Source organism: Battus philenor, unplaced genomic scaffold (assembly GCF_028537555.1).
Source record: "Battus philenor isolate CCGP_79_NKW_IND1 unplaced genomic scaffold, ilBatPhil1.0.hap1 SCAF_1, whole genome shotgun sequence".
Taxonomy (NCBI): domain Eukaryota; kingdom Metazoa; phylum Arthropoda; class Insecta; order Lepidoptera; family Papilionidae; genus Battus; species Battus philenor.
In genome coordinates this window covers 16,204,184-16,223,864 of record NW_027181661.1, presented here as the reverse complement: position 1 = coordinate 16,223,864, position 19,681 = coordinate 16,204,184, and the positions used below count along the sequence as shown (strand labels likewise).

The 19,681-nt window shown below is 34.1% G+C and overlaps 1 protein-coding gene across 1 annotated transcript; it reads left to right on the top strand.

Moving 5' to 3' along the window:
- Positions 1-227: 227 nt before the first annotated feature.
- LOC137919725 (cation channel sperm-associated protein 1-like) lies at positions 228-962 on the top strand. The gene has a single exon (XM_068762893.1). It carries the CDS (start codon positions 228-230, stop codon positions 960-962), a length of 735 nt encoding a protein of 244 aa, XP_068618994.1.
- The last annotated feature ends 18,719 nt before the right edge of the window (positions 963-19,681 follow it).

Sequence of the window (19,681 nt, the reverse complement as noted above, 5' to 3'; positions counted from 1 at the left end):
ATTGGAATGTACGGAAATAAATAAACTGGACAATAGAGATGCAATTCCAAACAAATCGGATGGTGCAAGAGTTTGTCATTACGCTTGCTTTGACGTCCTTGCTCGGCAATTTCACTGTTTGCAAGCAGCCACTTTGTAGGTAGGTATAAAATGGCCTCTCTGGATGGTCTATGTCAGTGTACTTCCATCACCCAAACGTAAACAGTCGGGTCAGAACCACAGACAAGATGAGGACGCTAGTCGCTCTTGTCGCTCTGACATGTGTAATTGTGTGTTCAGGTCATGAAACCGATGAGAAGAAAACGGATTTAGTTGCCGCCGCCAGTGGCCACAAAGGTCATCACCACGAGGAAGGAGGTGGTAAAGAGCACCACGCACACCATCATCATGAACATGGCCACAAAGAGCACAAGGGTCATAAGGGACACCATCATGACCATAAAGGAGAACACGGTGATCATCACAAGCATCATCACGCGGGGCATCATCACGAACACGGGGGTGGTCATAAGAAACATTGGGACGAAGACGAACATCATGGGAAACACCATGAACACGGCCACCACCATAAGGGCGGTAAGCACCATCACAAGAAACACCACGACAAAGGTGAAGAAACGGAAGGCTACCATAAGAAATATCACAAGGATGAGTACCATAAGGACCATCACTTTTACGATGACCATCATAAGGAAGGCAAGCATCATAAGCATGGTGATCATCACGATCATTATGGCAAACATGGAGGGCATCACAAGAAAGGAGGCCATCACCATTCCGGCCACCACGAGCACCATCACGGTAAGAAAGGGCATCACGACAAGCACCATTACGATGAAGATCACAAAGGGCACAAGGGACACCATGGACATGAGGAACACCATCATGGTCATCACGACCACGGAAAGAAAGGTGGCCACGAAGATCACAAGCATTGGGGATTCCATCACGGAAAACACTGATTTAATTTGTTGTAAGGTTATTTTATGTATTTTTTTAAGTTTTAAACTGCTTGGTGTAAATAAAGAATCGCTTGTTAACTAAAAAACATTCTGTTTTATTATAAAATTTAAATAAAATGCTTTCACTAAAAAAAATACTGAAACCTTAAAAAAAAGATAAAAAATGATCTATCCGAATGATCTATATATCTATCTATCTATCTTATACTATGGTATTTGCTTGTAAAAGTTTTTTAATATATTTGATTTTTAGAATTTCAATAATACGTAATATAATCTGTGGAATCCAGTTTCAATTATTGTATTACAATATGTATGTATTAATTGATTTTTTTAATCTGTTCTTGGCGAACGTCTTTAATGAATGGAATTGTTTTTTGCATTACTAATTCATGTCGCCTGCGAATTCCAATGCAATTTTTTACCAATATTTCAAAGCGATCGAATTGATTTTAGTTTAACCTGTGAATTACTTTGTACTAAGTTATTTTAATATTAATTTAGCCTATGTGCTAAAACGATATTATCAAAAAATGCACTGTAACATTAAAATAATACAGATCATTTTATAATATCAGTAGTCGAGAAAGAAAATGAAAACGAACAAATCGGAAGTAGAAACGGTGACGACATGAAACTCAGGCGTCAGTCATCCAAAAAACTGTAGAAATAACATTGCCAAAGAACGTCGCAGTTAGGTAAACATGATATTGATTTTAGCCAATTCCAATCGAGAATTAGTTTACTTGTGCAACTGACAGCCTTTGAGGTCGAAAAATTCTCGACTGGCAACCATGCGCCTTTGGATAGGTCCCCCACTGGGTGGACAAACGACATAGTTAAGGTCACAGGAAGTTATTGGATGCGGGTAGCGTAAGATACTGCCCAGCAGTGGGCGTCTATCAACTAACATGTTGACGAGCTGGCTATTTATTTGTTTTTGATACTGTAATTATACGGCGTGTCTCAAAATAAAGTTTTTGTTAAAACTAAGTTCAGACTCTCGGCTCAAAACTTTTAAATATAGGACGTAGCAAGTACAAAGTAACGTACAATAAAACGAATACGTCTATAAGAACACGTATCCTATTAATTTTCCTAGAAAATTGTTTCAATGGAAAGGTGGCGTGAAATGGCGTCTACACGTTCCTGATTTAACTCCTATTGATATTTCCTCCAAGGTTATACCGATCCTGAAGGGCCTTAAATAGAATATATTCGACGCAAAATGGCAGCAATCGTTGAGTCTACTTGTCGAGCTTCAATTAGTAATTATTTCTACCCAATCAATTGAGATCCCCGATTCGTTTTTGAATAATATTATTTTTAAGATATAAATAACCTGAATTGTGTATTGATTGAGCATGTATCGAATGCTGAAAGTCGAGTCTCGTCTTGAAGGTTCACGGCCGCAGACACTTGTAGTGTTTGTTTAGACTACCCAGTTCTGTAGTTCGACAACCTACTGAATTATACAAACTAGCGTTTCGAATCGAGTACCCCTGATACTTTATTATTGTGAAGCTGAATATTCTGCACTAGCATTCTGGAGGCTTAAACCGGATCAAGCTATAAGTGGCTATAGCGAATAGAGGATATAATGGAGGAATTGTAAGGTACAGTAAGCACAGACTTAACCAAAACATTTATAACAAACTTTGACGTCGATCAAAACATAAAAAGTTAGGTTAGGAAGTTTCAAATTCGATTATCGTATGTTATAATCAAAATACAATTAGATTAGTGTCGACATCTTCATTGTGATCAGCTGTATGTCATCCGCTGCTGAACATAACCTTACCTCATAGATCTACAACGTAGTCAGTCCATATTGTGGAATAACGTATAAATATATATATATATATATACATAGCAAAATTTGTTAATGAAGAATTTAATTCAATTAGGCGTTTACTTTGAAGTATCTTTAGCTTATTTACTCCACTTAACTGCTACAACGTCTGTCGAGGCAGCTATCAATATATTTAATTATTGTTAATACTACGTTCATTTACCGTGCAAAACCATATAATTTTTTTAAATTTCAATATATCATCATAAAAGGAGCGAATCGCATAATCGTTTATGTTTCAATACCATCATATCAGCCCAGGTCTTCCACAGCTGGATATATATATAGGCTTCGACTGTAGACTTTCAATAGAATCGGCAGCAAGCATCCTGGATCCAGAGTAATTGGATGACTTAAACGCGGTCATCTGTCCACTTTGATGGTGGAACTACGTTACACTTTTTGGGCACTGGTGTCCACTTAGAAACTCAAAGACCTGGCAGTACCACCACCACTTCTACCTGCGATTCTCTTGGACTTTTTTGCTTACTTTCATGCGTCTAAGCATATCTTTATTTCTATGCTTTGAATTTGTTTTAAAATTTTTCTAACTCTGGCATATATAAGACCTCTTTGGGGTAACTACCCCTATTATTTTTGAAAATTGGATATGCGAGAGAGTCCTTTTGGAAAACCAATATCTTTATAGATGAGTGACTTTTAGATTTAGTAACACGAAGTATAAGACATGTATATATTTACAAATGGTGGCGATATTTTTAATACATAACGATTTTTAATCGTTTTATTTATCCATTTCCTTAATTATGACATATTATTTGAAGCTACAGGGATTACTAATAAGATTTCATCTGAAAGGAGTCCACAACAAAGTTAGTAAGGTTTTTAAGATCGGTTTTACAAATTCATTTAATTCAATAGCAAGAGTAATTAATTCCCAAGTTATATTATTGCTTCAAAAATCCTTTACAGTGTAGTGTATGAAATCAATTCTTCATATGAGTAAAAATCACAAATCATTTTCTTTTGCACAAATATATTTTTCTGAATGTCGTCATGCAATAATTGCATAAAATATGTATTTGCTTCTGAAATGTGTAGGAAAAATCACATTTATTTTATGTTACAAATTGTAAATGTTTTTCTCAACAATTTCGACTTTATTAACGTCAACCTTGACCTGAAGTTGTTTCGTTTTCTTGACAGAAAGGTTTACGAGGGACATCTTATTTATTCAGGGCTATATTTGAAATTGCAACGAAAACAGTCGCAGCTGTAAGAAATGCGCATCCTTAAGTGAATTTTAAATCTTGCTGTGGGGTAAACAGTTTTTATATGCTGAATATCGGTTGCAATTTCCGTTGTGCAAAGAATGATATATTCTTTACGCGAAAACATTTAAATGATCTCACTTTAAAAAGGGATAAAATGATATTTTCACTTTCCTAACTTTTTAATGTCTTAACATTAACATACTTTTTTTATTTACGTTACTTGTATATCTTCCTCTGCAAGACAAGTTTCTTGTCTTGTAGGTTACAAGCTAGTTTCATCATCATTATCACATTTGGGAGAGATCTATGTCTACCTAGACGTAGACATCTGCTATAGATTTCAAATAGAAGGCGACTTGTGTGCGTATAGATAATATCAACAAACTTGCATGTTTACCTTGCGGGCATACGCCCTACACTGCGTTTACCAGTGTTTTCCACACTAGCACCATAAGGTTCTAGTGACCGTCTGTTCTCCGTGCATGGCCCCTAAAACTTGCCAATCCGTTTCCCTATGTCGGCTAATATTGTTCATATACAGATCTCCTCATTCCTGATTCGACATGGAAGGAAAATACTACATGTCCCACTCTATGTCCCGTAGAGCGATAGTAACCTTGCTAATGACGCCTGAAGTGAGGGATCATGTTTCGAGATTTACGGCCAATGATTTATTTACTTTATAAGTCTTATAAATTTTGCTTAAACTTCCTCTCTAATCTGGTACAAAAGTAGCGATAACGTATGTATGTTTTTTTTTTATTTTTCCCCACTTTTGGTGGCCTTTCTTTTTCCCCTACCGTATCAATGGGACAGGACATTTCATTCTTATTATTTTTTTTACATTCTTCATTTTACATTAGTTCATTTCTTTGTTTATCATTCATTCATTGTATGATTCTTCTAACATTCCATTCCATGCTCATGTTCCTTTCATACGTCGCCTCTCTTCCATTCGTTCCTCAAATATCACAGTATTTATTAGTTTTATTATTTTTGACTTATATATATTCTCTACAATTCAATATCCTTATTTAAAATACTAATTAATATCACATTTTATGACAGCTTCACGATTATTATTTATTTATAAATCTTTATATTCAACGTAGGTTTGTTATGTTGTCGCAATTGCGTAAACTTTTACAATAATCTATTATATATGGAGAGGAAAATAAATTCATATATGGTACATGGTGGTTTTTTACTTTTCTTCATCTTCGCTTAAAAAACTTTATTAAGTAATTAGTGCAAAGTTCACTAGAAAATTGAATCGCCGACTTCGATCGAATCTTCAGACGGCTCTTAACAACGAGGCTTAAGGAGTCTAATAATTTAATATGTAATTTCTTTAATTAAATTCATTATGAAGGCATAGCATATACTTCTCCAAAGATCGACACGACCGGTCGTGAGGGTGTCTGCAGCTTACGTACTTACTGCGACCTTGACTCTATTTGCTACACCTACTCGGGGAGCCACCCTACCCACGCCGCGTCTACAGTCCTCTTATATCTTATTTAGTTTTAAGGAATAGTTATTATAAATTAATCAGTTGATAAATAAGTAATTATATGTACAGTGTACAATACCTTTAAGCGTATAGTTGTCAAACTGAATTGATCGAGTGACACCATTTCCACTCCCAGCTGGATAGACTCTTGCGTTTTATTTTTTTGTTTTGCAGTTGGGTCCAAGGTGCCCTTGTTTGTGCGCATACGTCGAATTATAATATATTATGCACAATACTGTTTACTATATTAATTCACGGATAAAAAGGTAAAACATTGTTTTTCACGACTTGTTATTTTCAAACTTTAAAAACATGTTTTTTGAAAATGGAAATCTAGACTGTTATTGTTTTCTTTGAGGTGTATTATTATTATTTAGGTCATGGTCACGTCCACCGGTGGACACCGGCGTTCCTTTACTTGCATCCAGCATGTCGACTTTAAATGTCTATGTCTACGCAGTTCTATGTCTCCCCTCCAGAATTTTAAAACCCCACCGGCTATCTATTTTGCATGGTATGTGGCCTATTAACTGCCCATTCAACTTACTAATCCACTGGTCGATGTCGGTAATTTCTGTTGGTCTACGGATTTACTCATCTCTGCTTCAATCTCGTAGAGAAATCCCGAGCTTTCCTTTGAGCTTGTATTCGTTGAAATTTATCAACTGTAAAGTTTTGATTAACCTCATCTTTATTTCACCTCAAACCTGGTCAAGTTGTAAAAGCGAACGGTAAGCTTTTGTACACAGCGAAATAAGTTGTCGACGTTGTCGTTTCATCAAGTAAACGCCCACTGCAAAGCTAAATATATTAAATGTATTTCAATAGCATCACATTATTGATTAAATGTCTCCAGACAAACAACGGTTACGTTTCAAAACTTTTCTATTTCGTGCTCTATAATATTTTAGGTATGAAATGTTATTATACAGGATGATTGATGATCTGTTTATTGTTTTAATTCCTCAACGCGTCACAAGGTATAGGGCTCGCAACGATTGGCAGTGTGGTATTATGGTAGGCAGAGGATACTTATTTGTGAGCAGTGACAACCCCAAGTATGAATTATTTAAGATTGCATCTCAGAAATATTACCCGCGCAAGTCTCAGTCCTCTACGACTGGGCTACCACAGCTTGAATAAGTAATAATAGTACAGTATATAGAATATAAATATAGAATAGTAAAAGTAATAACAAAATCATATTTTCGTTGCAAAATCACTTTTTAATTAAACTAAATTTAATTATACTGACACTAATCATTGTGTAAATCATATCAGAACTTAGATTTGTATCGATTTTACAGTGTATACGTGAAATATTTTTAGTTTTAACAACGTAAAATATGTGTTTAAGTGTATAATTCGGATTATAAAATAGATAAAGATAAATGAGAAATATAAAAACTATCTCTTATAGTTCATCTCCTTTTCTTGGTCGGTTTCATGCAGCCGCAGGGTTCTGTGTCAGGATCGCACTGTGTTTCCCTCGTCTCTATCCTGCACGGAGGTTTCCTTTCAGGTCCTTTAGGCGTCACCAACTCTAGTTCCATTTTACATCGACGATCACCCTTGGCTCCAATCTTTGCGACCTGGGAATATTTATCGCATTTAAATTAAATCAATTCATAATTGTTCCAACAATAAACAAGTTAACAAAATTTATTTTAAACTAACATTTATTTCTTTCCCCGCATTGGCTAACCCCCTTGATTAAGTGGGTATGAATTTAGTTCACAAGGCGGGGGACGGGCAGTAACATAAATACAATTAAAAAAAAACTCTTTTAACTTTGTTCTGATATTGTTGTTGTGGGATGAAGGTAGGTTATGAAGAATTTTCAACTAATAACCTCTTAGCGGATGTCTTCTTTGAGTGGGCACTACATCCTGATATTTATTCTTGTTCTCTCTAACATTACGTTGTTAGAAAAATAAATATCATTAGATCAGACGACGTAGTTGAGACGCGACCCTCGCCGGATGCGGGGAGCGAAAGATCGGTCATCGTAGCGATATTTGGAAGAGGTCTACACCTATGGCTTATAGTGGGAGTCCGTCGACTGAAAAGAAAAAGTAGAAGTCTCGGAGTATGAATTATTTTTTGTTCCCTTACTATGGTATCACTTTGAACACAGCCGATGACATCTGACTCAATTTCAGGAACAACTTCAAGATATACATTCGAACGCCAAGGTTAATTATCTTTTTTAACACATACCGTTCTTTTTCCTATTTTTATGGCACTCAATAGACGCCCACTGTAGGGCATAAACCTATCCTAAACGTCGTCAGAATGACCGGTCTTGATCTGTCCGAATAAAGTGACTACTCGCAACGTTGTACTGCCAATCCTATTTTCTTCCAATAAGATTGTTTATTAAAAATTCTTACCTTAAGAATAAAGACATCTTTCCTCGGATGCAAGACGGACTGCGTTTCACCAGGAGCAGGAACATTTATAGGAACCGTGTCGCATAACCAGGGACAAGGCGGGGCCCCCTTCGTAGTTTTCAATTTACCTTTCAGTTGAGTGCCTTTCGTATCCTTACCGCTCTTGGTTGAGGCCATTATATCTATTTATACTTCGAGACTGACAATTTAGAATTTAACCGAAATGTAGAATGATAGACAGATGACAATAAATGCCAAAATGATAATAAAAACACCTAAATACCATAGAAAAATAAAAATAAAAAATCTATATATGTAATTTTATGAGACAACATTTTTAACTCTACTTTAACATTGTGTTAAAAAAGTAAGGTGAAATTTAAACTCTTTATTTATTCTTTCAAATCAATTTCATCCCTTTCAAAGTAATCACTGTCCGATAAAACGAACTTTTGCCAACGCTTTTTCATTTCACGAAAGAGTTGGAATAGTCTTCATCCGGCATAGTCTTCAAAATCTTCAATTCAGTTTTTATCTCTTCAATTGTATCAAAACGTCTCCGCACTTACAATTTAAGTTTGCTAGAATAGCTAGAAATCGCATGGAGCCAAATCAGACGAATACGGTGGTTGTAGAACGACGAGAGTCAAGTTTTGGCAAAAAAATCGCGAAGTACCAATGCAGTATGACATCGACTAATCGATACTTGAGTTGTTTGAAACATGAAATATCCCTCAAAAATGTCTGGGCTGTGCTAAATGATATTCCAACTTTTGACAAACAGACGCTTGGCAAATGTTATAGATAGTCCTACCAACATAGAAAAAAAAATGTCCTAATGTCCGAGAATTTTAAATGACAATTTCACCTTATTTTTTGAACACAAAGTAAGTAAATATTTCCTGTGAAATCGCTGAGTTCCATTTGAAATCTTAGACCATTGTTTTCTTAGCTATAAATCTAGATTTATTAAATAAATCTTATTATATCAAATAAAAGGTTTTAGCCAATCAAAACCTGTAGAATATGGTTTGTTGTCTTATTTAGACCGTTAATATTATAATAATTTACGTATAAAAAATTGTTAAATTTCATTTAAAAAAAGCAACTGTTAAATTTTTGGTTTCCTCTATCGCTTCAGCCCATACACGCCCATTGCAATGCCTTCCTCGAAGATATCTATAGGACGGTATACCATAATCGCCACGCTTGGCAGGCGGGTTGGCGATTACAGTGTAGTATAATGGTACGCAGAGAACGCTGCTGCCTATTGTCTGGATACTTGTTTTTGAGCAGCGACAATTCTATATAATTAAAAAAAAGTCTCAATTATAATTATAATTAAAACAATTTTATCCCGGGATTTGAACCCGGGGTCTACTGGTGCTACGGGTCGTCTCAGCAGATCAGTATTTCGAGAGGTAGTCTACTATTTATAATGTTAAAATAATTGGCCACTCAAAAGCGCGCAAATGCCTACACGAATAAAGGTATTTTGAACTCTAATTTGTATGTTAAAACGCAGGTAATAAAGTTCAACAAAGAAAACTTAGAAATAAAATCTTATGTACAATGTTACATCGCTTATCAAATAAATATATAGGATTTCTTTAACAACTGTATTAGAAATATTTTTGAAAGCGATCACATAATAATTCCGACAAAGTTAGTCTGTATCGTAGCAAAGTTGCGTGATGTTATTAAAGGAAAGTTCATTTTGATTTTAGTTTCTATGTAAGTAGACGCTTCTCACATTCTTCTCTAAGACGATATTAAATAAATAATTTGAAGTGATAAATTAATAATAAAATATAATTACTTAAAACATTCTATAATAATTGAATAGTGAATACATGTCGCAATATTTTTTTTTATCCGGTGTTGTGTTTGTTGGGCGCGATACCACTGCTGGGACACAAACCACTTCGGGCCATGACACCAAAAAAATTTCGAAGTTTTGATTGTAAGTAATTCTTATTCATTCATTGTTGTTTTAATTTTTTTGGAATAATTTTATTGGCGTTAACAACTTCGCAAATTAATTTTAAATAAAATAACAATTTAAATTATTTATATTTTATTCTAGTAACATTTTAATAATGATAATTATGAATAAATAAAAAAATAATATGATATTTTCTTTATACTTCAACTGCAAATATAACGCCGATTCAAGATATGTAAAAAACTACCTTTCGTAAATGTTTCCATTGTTCAAATTTCATTATTATTGTTCCATTATTATCCCAGTATATTTTTGTATATACCACTGATATATAGGGTGATTGGATATAGGTGTAAAAGCCTTACAACGGTGATTGTATAGCTCACTTGTCAATTAATGTATGTAAACGTCGTATCCAAAAAATAACTTAATGATATTATAGTAATAAAGAGCGATTTCAAAATTATTATTTCTACATATAAAAATAAATTACTGTTATCTATATGTTCCGGCAGGCTTTGTAATGCCAAAACTAATTAGCCTGTAGTATAATTTTAAAGAAAAAAAATTCAGACTGATCATTTTATACAAGTTGATGAGAAGTAGATGTAAAACATTTAATGGAATCAGGCGTTATCTTGCGGAATTCCATCCTAAGTAAGAAAAGGACCAATATTTAGCCACTTCCGCACATGCAGTGGTAGTCGTGCAACAAAGTGTACAATAATCGGTGTAACATAACTCCCGAAGATGCCCCGTGGAGGGGTGAAACACGTGTTGAGTGATTTGATGGTGGCAGTTGTGTAATTCGCATTGTTTGCCGCATACGCATTTATTACCAGGCTGACGGGCGGTGAACTTTGTCTCACTTAGACTCTTTCAAAGTGGCTAAATATTGGTCCTTTTCTTGCTTAAGATGTAAAACAGTACACCCCATTAAGTCTTTTATACATATAAGCAATAACTCTATACTGATAATTTGTCTATATATTGACTATATATATTGACATCTAAAGAATTTATAAAGGATATATAACACGAAACTGCACACTGCAGTACGATATCAATCTTTTAAAGGCAACAAAGAAGGTGGCACAAATTTCTCTAGGGACTAAAATGGATTTCAATTTAACTAACGCAGTCTGTTTATTTTTCATTGGCTGTACATAACGGTCGAGTTTATACAATACAGTTAGAGTAAATTTTTGTGCAAAATATTTCTCGGCGATTTAAAAACCGTTCCTAATTCAAATTAAGTTCATAGTGGCCAATTCTATATTTTCGAATGTAGATACTGTTTTTTTTTTTTTAATTTGATTACGGGATGTGTCAGTGGCGTAGCTAGGGGGTGGCAAGAGGGGCGGTCGCCCTAGGGCGCCACGGGCAAGGGGGGCACCCAAATTGAAAATATTTTTATTGATGAACAAAAAAATGTTAAAAGAAAAATGAAAACCACGATTTTAACTAGCGATGTCAGAGTTAAGATCTCCAGTGGGGCCTTTTTTGCCAAAAAAGACATTCAACAGATTAGTGGGGCCCTGAGAACATTTACAAATTTAATAAATGCCGAAACTGGTTCGGTTCGTTAATCAGAGATTTTTATTATTTAATTTTTTTTTGGGAGTTGGTATCTTTTGTGGCCCCAAAATTAAAAATCAAGAATTTAATGAAATAGGCCAAGAATTTATTAAAATAGGGAACTAGCCGCATATTTTTATTGAAAACGAAACGGTTTGCAGCTATTTCAATAGACCTAAATCATTTGTTTTAACGCAAACAGTCTTGAAGACTTTCCATAAACATTCGATATTTTGTGTATGAATTATTAAATCGTTAGGGTCAACAAAGTGTAGATTGTGGTGACTGTTTCGCGACGTAAACGTTTGAACTTAATTGGTTGTATCACCTCTAATAATAAGTCACTATTTGGATATCGAAATAACATGTACTTTAACAAAATATACACAATCTACAGTACGATGTCTATGTGTTACTTTCAGAGCACTATTCTCAGTGTATATGCAAATTGCCCAAATTATCCATATTTTCTCGTTTTGTAAAATTCGTTTATTTTTTGCATGTAGGGGTTGGTCCACCTCCACAATCGTATCAAACGGCCCAAATTTATCGAAATAAGGATTAAAAAAACCATAATCAAATTTATTAAAAAATATATGGATTATACCAAGGCTTCTAAAACTGAGTTTCGGACCCTCTAGCGTGTCTCCTGAAAATTTTAGGGGGTCGCGAGATTTCGAAAATAAGAATTTCTATAAGACTTTTTCCTTTTTTATTTTTTTGGAGGGGGTCGCTAAGGAATCTTTTATTGAATGGGGTCGCGAAAAACTTATAAACCGAAAGGGTATCGTGAGTTAAATAATTTGAGAAGCCATGAATTATACCATAAATCGCAGACCTGCTAACATCTGTTTCATCCGAAATATACTTCATTTTCATGCCTAAACAATTTATATATAAAATGTGCATAGTGGCCGAAATCGCCATATGTTAATTTTCGAAATTGTGTTATAAAATAGAGAAGTCTTTTTTTACATGTTTTCTGTGAACACCTCATTCGTCCGTCAATAGCGTGGCGAATCTTCCCTTTTCAATATGCGTGGGTCAGCCGCATTCACAATATTTTACAGAAACATTTACTAGTCGGAGTTGGTCATCAGGTTCAAATGCATCCTGTTCGGTTTATGTTATTTTTAAAATTTCGGCTAATTTCTTTTTACAAGGTAATTTTTTCGTTTTATTTTTGGGACCCTCTCCCCAAAGCTACCAACGCCCGTTTTTTTAATCCTTTAAGATAACTAAATATGTGTTTGTTAAAAGTTTTTCCTTCAAGATAGCACCTTATATTTTTTTTGTAAATTTTGACCTTCAAGATAGCACCATATGGCGTTTTCAGAAAAAAAGATTCATTTGAAGAGAACACCATATGAAGTTTTAAAAAAACACCCCAAGAGAACACCATATGGCCTTATGTGCGTGAAAAGATAAGGCCATTGGTTTCTGAAATCTAAAAATTTTTAAACTCATTAAAAAATGGGGGGGGGGGGGGGCACCTGACCACAATTTTGCCAGGGGCCCCAAATATTCTAGCTACGCCACTGGGATGTGTGCTATCCGAGTATTTATATTATTAGATATTAGGTTATATATTTTTTAACCTCGCTTACACTGTAGGCTAAATGGCATTTGTAGACTCTCTCCGTATGTACTGATCGGATCGCTACAGTTTCAATAGATTTTGAGACCTCATAATTAATACTGTTTAAGTTGGCGCTGAATGCCGCCCTGAATTGACTTGATCTTACGCAACCGTTCCTATTTCAAATGAATTTTCGAACGCAAGATTAGATTCTAATCGTTATATTACGTGTGATTAGCAATTTAAATATAAACATATATGGGCGCTTAAATCAAACGTTAGAATGTTAAATCATGACAACGCACTGTTAACGAGAATTCAAAGTGTCATATTTCTGTATTTCAGAGGCGGTAAACTTTTTTCAATTTCGCTTCGCAATTGCGCAATGAAAAAATTTATTTATAACGATGGGCGCAATTGTATCTTTTCTATGAGAATAGGAGGGCGAAAAAAAACGAACATTGACATTAAAATAAAATGACTACAGTGCATATAAAATCATCAACATCATTTCAGCCCTAGGACGTCTTGTGATGTGATAGTCCAGCGGTAGAGGACTGAGACTTGAGATCGTAGGTCGCGGGTTGGATTGCCTATATACGATCTTAAACAAATCATACTTTGTGCGTTAATTACATAGGATTGCCACTGACCACAAGGAAGCGTGAACAGTAACGCCCTCTGCGTATCATAATACCACAATGCGCTCGTATACCCGCCAGCCAAGCGTGGCAAATATGACATCTTGAACTATGATATCATGAATTATAATGTCTTTGAGGAAGGCCTATGCCTGCAATGGGCTTCTATGGGCTGAAACGATGGCGAAGAGAAGCGGCCAGCACCCAGCGTCATCCGATGACCTTGAGGTCTTCTGTCGTGTGTGGACCTCCAACCTTGCGCTTGACGATCTATGGTCTCCACTCCAATATTAAGGCCCCAGATATCTGTCATTCGCGCTATATGGACTCCCCACTGCCACTTCGTCTTGCCAATACAATGGCCTATGTTACTTTTGTTCGCCTTTGAATGTCTTCATTCCAGATTCGATAATAAATAAATAGTTCCGCTTTTATCTCGATGTTGAGATGGTCAAGAAAGTAAAAGAGGAAAGTGTAGTCTCCCTCATGGCAGACGACAAATAGTTTCATCAGTTTTTTCAGAGAATTTGTGCAACAGACCATTGCTAGGAATTTTGTTCCTAAGGATAAAAATAAAGGTTTGCACAAATAAAAATTGCAAAACAAATATATCCTGCCAAATAAGAACCAATTTAATTAGGAATGTAGACGAGAAATGCGATGTATGAAAGATCAAAATGTGAAGAATAAAAGATTTTGTAAAGGATGTGAGGAAAGGAGAGAAAGAATTTGTGTGGAACGAAAGGAAGAAAGAGTAATAAATATAAAATATAAAAAAAATAATTTTACCCGTAACATCCTTGTCTCGAACAAAGCAAAAAAAGTAAAATACAGTAATAATAATGGTTTTGTAAAAAAAGATTGTAAATATCATAGCGCTATCATAGCTACTTATCACCGGGCCCCAGGTTGCCGACCGATGTTTTTCTTCGAATTTTCATGTTTTTATTCCCACATATTAGACGTATATAATATGACTATACGTGTTGTTTTTACGCCTATTTGTAATATGGGGTCGTATTCGCTAAATAAGTTACAAACAGGTATAACAAACAGACAAATATGCTGGGTGGTAGCAACTTACCCTCAACTTATCTTTGTAACACTGGGTTAATTGTACCCAAACCATACGTACAACATGTGCAAATTTTGATCATGACATATACTTCTGAAAAATTGATTTAAGCTTATTTATTGAAGTCTCTAGAAAAAAAATAATCATTTTAGAAATTGAATAGAAATCATTTTGAAGTTTTGGCCTTCTACGACAAAATTTAAATATGTTAAGAAAAGATTGATCAAAAAACATAGTATCTTGTAAAAAAAAACTAAATTAATAATACAAACATGGTTGGGATTTCTACTACGCTGTTTTTAACAATAGAAAATTAATAACCTGAAAGAATTTTTAATTGACATTAAAACAGTGTTTATCGGATTTTGCTATAAACGACAATGTTAGAGAAAATTTCGATCAATACATAGCCATGTAAAGATCTGTGGTAGCCCAGCGATAGAGTACTGAGTTTTGTGATGAGACGTCGCGGGTTCGATTCTCAATATACAAATCTTATATAATTCAATTGTGAATTAAATATATACGAATGCTTCTGCTTACAAACAAGTTTCCAGAAGATGGGCAGAGGCGTCCTCTACGTACCATAATACCACCATGAGATCGCCAACCCGCTTACGTGGTGATTATATCTCCACATTGGTATTTTTATGAAAGGCCCCGTGATTGTAGTGAGAATACAGAAATTATATTGAAAAGAATTTAAAATTGAATCATTGTTACTGTACTGAATTTCACTATTAGCATCTGAACATAATTTTTGGAGGCATGCATGTCAACGTCATTAATTTTGGGTCGTCTACTGCTAGAGTTAGGCGTTCCACCGCAGATTAAAAACAGAACCGAAATTCCTACGTTAATCATATTGTGCAGGCAATAGTCAACTCCTTTCAGTATTTCCTTGTACTACCTTGCTCTAAGTTATGCGTTGTTATTATACTTTGTAACCATTTAACGTAAGAATCTTAGACTTTATTTTAAAAAAAAAAACTTTTCAGACTTCGAGACGCACATGAGATGATCTAAAACCACAAGGTGTCTAAAGTTTTGTACCTTTTTCCTATAATGTCATGATAACATAATTTTGCCTTCTTCATAAAGTAGTTTTAATACAAGGTAGACAGACAACCTAACGACGACGAAAGACACCGGATGTCGCTTCCGACCGGTGCTATTAAAAACCTATGGCGGAGGCCCACGTCCAGATGTGGGCGTCCTACGACTGAAATTAAGATAATAAAATATATTATCTCAAGAATATTACAAAAAAAGTAACAAAGTAAAAAAAAGTTTTTGACATTTCCATAAATAATTTTGGTGGTTAGGTTTGTATAACTTGATTTACGTTTTACCTTCAAATTTTATTTTTATAACATAAATCTAGGAATGGATCCCAAGGGTCTTGAAGTAAATATTTTTTTTCAGGTCTCGAAATAAAAACAGTGACATATTCACACTAGCACAACGTTCAAGCAGCGCAATGATTGGTTTGTACTAAGTACAACTTCTATAATTTAGTCAACAGATGTCGCTCCGTTTAATTTATTGTAATGAAAATGTGAATAATAATATTAAACATTAGTATTGTAGTAAAATATATCCGTAACCGATAAAATGTTATGTCGAGGCTTCCGACGGCTTCGAGTCTCGAAAGCCGGTGCTCTAGAGGTTCGCTTCCACAACAGATGTTTTAAGGTAAGCGCCCTCTGCGTCCTGATCTTTTGAACCGAATCTGCTAATGACACTTAGGCAGCAGTGTTAGCCATTACAAATAAGAGGCGATACATTTGATAAAAATTACTTAAATACTAAGAAATGTTACATTTTTGCCTATATTTGCGTGGTCGGAAACTTGCACATCAAAAATATAGAAGCAATCAACATTCTAATACCTTGTTATCGACCTTTTACAGCATTAAAAAAAGTTTTCCTAATAAATTCTATCAATTCAAAAAAAATTAAAACAAAAATAATAGCTAAAAACTGAATAATGTGTAGATTAAACATAGCATTGTATTTTTCGATTTATATAAATAATACGAAATTCAATGTGGCGTGTTAGGAAATATTATAAACCAGTATATAGCAACATCATACGCCAGGGGAGCCCAACCTTCGGCACGGTTCTTTCAAGGATTATTTGTCACCCGATAAATGATTTCGAGTTCGTCTTTAATTTTTTTTAAAATATCGAGAAATTTAAACACTATCAATATTAACCAACCAGTGTCTGAAAAAATAACTGAGAAGGGCCGAAATACATTAATTATTCATGGAATTTTATAGAAACATGGAAAGTTAAAATATTTAATTTTTAATATTTCAATTCTCCGTGTAACATTTGAATGTTAAACATTTATTTAATTGCGGTTTGCGAAAAATTACAAATTTTTAATTAACGCCTCGTAGTATAAAGAAACATGTTGACCCCTGTCATATACTGTTACAGGGATGTAAAAGATGTCATATTTGAATTCAAATATATGTCCTTTACTTACAGAACACTTTTCATTTCATTTGCTAATCATCGAAAAATTATGATACTATTTACATAAATAAAAGAGAAAAGCGAAAAATTTACCTCATTACGAAATTAGATTAATTTCCTTTTCATTCAAACAATTCGGTTAATTTCCTTTTCATATTTCCGTTAAGGCACGAGCAAGGTTTTTATGGACAGGAAAAACTCGAGGAAATGAATAAATTGTTATATTCTCCCATATGAATCAGGCTAATTCAAAAAAAAAAATCATTCGTGTACCATAATTTACAGATTGATTATTCGAAGAATTACCCAGAATAATTTTACACTTATTTTCAATCGCCTGTAAAAAGCAACTACTATGAAATATGTCACATTAATTGAGCAGTGTTATCCCAGCGATAGAAGACTGAGATTTACAATCATAGGTCACGGATATGATTCCCGGGAGACAATCTTGAATAATTCACAAGTTGTGAATTATTTATATAGGACTGCCACTGTTCATAAACAAGTTTCCAGAGGATGGGCGCCATCATCCTCTGCGTACCATGATACCACACGACGATCACCAAACCGCCCACCAAGTTTGGCGATTATGGTGTAAACCTCTATGGATATCTTTGAGCTCCCTCAAAGATAGCCTATGTTTCGCAGCGGGCGTCTATTGACTGAAAAAACAAATTGAAACAATAAACAGATTGTAATATATAAATCACCTGTATAATAACATTTCATATCTAAAATCTTACAGCAGTGGCGTAGCTAGGGGGTGGCGAGCGGGGCAGCCGCACCAGGCACCACAAGTAGGGGGGGCACCAAACTTGAAAATAATTTTTTTGAATTTTTTTTGAATGATGAATAATGAAATGTTAAAAGAAAAATGAAAACCATAAATTAAAGTAAATAACATAAAAAGAAAATCGAATTTTACTATTTTTATGCAAAAAAAGTTGTTAAATAATATGAACATTAAAAAAATAAACGGTTACAAATTATAATATACAGTGTTAAGCCTTTTCATTCACAAAACACAGTGTTTTTTAAAAGGGCCCTAAATGACAAAATAATAAATTATTACATTATTGCAAGATTATTAAATGATAAATAGATTAAATAATCTTGCAATAATGTCAATAGAACATGAACTAGTTGACACTATTGATTTTGAAAATGTGATTAATGACTTTGCAGGCCAAAAAGCGAGGAATGTTCGTTTTTAAATTTTCCCAATAAATTTTATTAAGATCTAATGTTATTTTATATATTTTTATTATTATTTTGAACCAAAAAAATATATATTGACTACATTTTGTTCTGAATTTTGAAATTATTTAGACTCTTTGGGGGGAGGGGGGGCACTAAGCCCCAATCTGCCCCAGGCCCCAAATACCATAGCTACGCCACTGTCTTACAGTGCACAAAGTAAAAAAGTTGAAAGCAACCGTTGTTACTTATTAAGACATTTAATCAATAACGCGACGCTATATTCTACGACGTAAATTTTTTTATCGAAATTGCGACATTAACTTTTAACAGTACATAGTGTATTGAGGCAAGCAACAAGCATCTCTCCTTCGATCGCAAGTATAATAAAAGTCCTCTACCGCTTGGCTCCTCCAGCTAAGGCAGGTATTCTATTAATTTTATTAAATCTTACAGAAGAAATTTTATAAAAAAAAACAACGTTGATTCCAGACAATATAAACTAGTTGATTTTTGTGAAAAAAAAAAAAACCGAAATTACGTATTTATTCCTATCTAGATACCATTAAGCATATGCAAATTATAAAGCATAAAAATACCTACATCAACTTCATGTCGTAATTGATCTAAACAACAGTCACATAAAATAATCATCTCTAGTTGTTGGAAATCTTGTACGACTTTTCGTATAGCAGATATTATAGCATTTTGTTATTAAAATAGCCTTTAAAAGCTATGACATTGTTCCGATTCTGCTAGTATTACGGATCACATAAAAATATATTAATATAAATATTAAAGAGTTTTAGTTTCGTTTTTACAAAAGGTAATCGTTGTATGCATGAAACCAAGACTGTGACAGTTTAGTTTCCGTAAAGAAATAGACATACATGTTTCATTTATTTTTATTTGAACATATTATAATAAACTATCGCTCGAAATAATCTATGGACGAAAGTAATGCCATATATAGACTGAAATTTCAAACTAATTCAAAATTATTAGGAATCGCAAGAAATATAATTTTATTACACGTTCTAATTACGTCAACGCAGAAAAAATTGGAATGTTGAGGAACAATATTTGCTGAGCACATCTATGAAAAGTCGTTAGGTAATGTGAGAAACATAAGTTCATGTTTCTGTCGGAACGATTGTACTGTGAAATAAACAGTTGCATTATAAATATTTATTATCGCTTCATGTTCATTCATGTTCCGA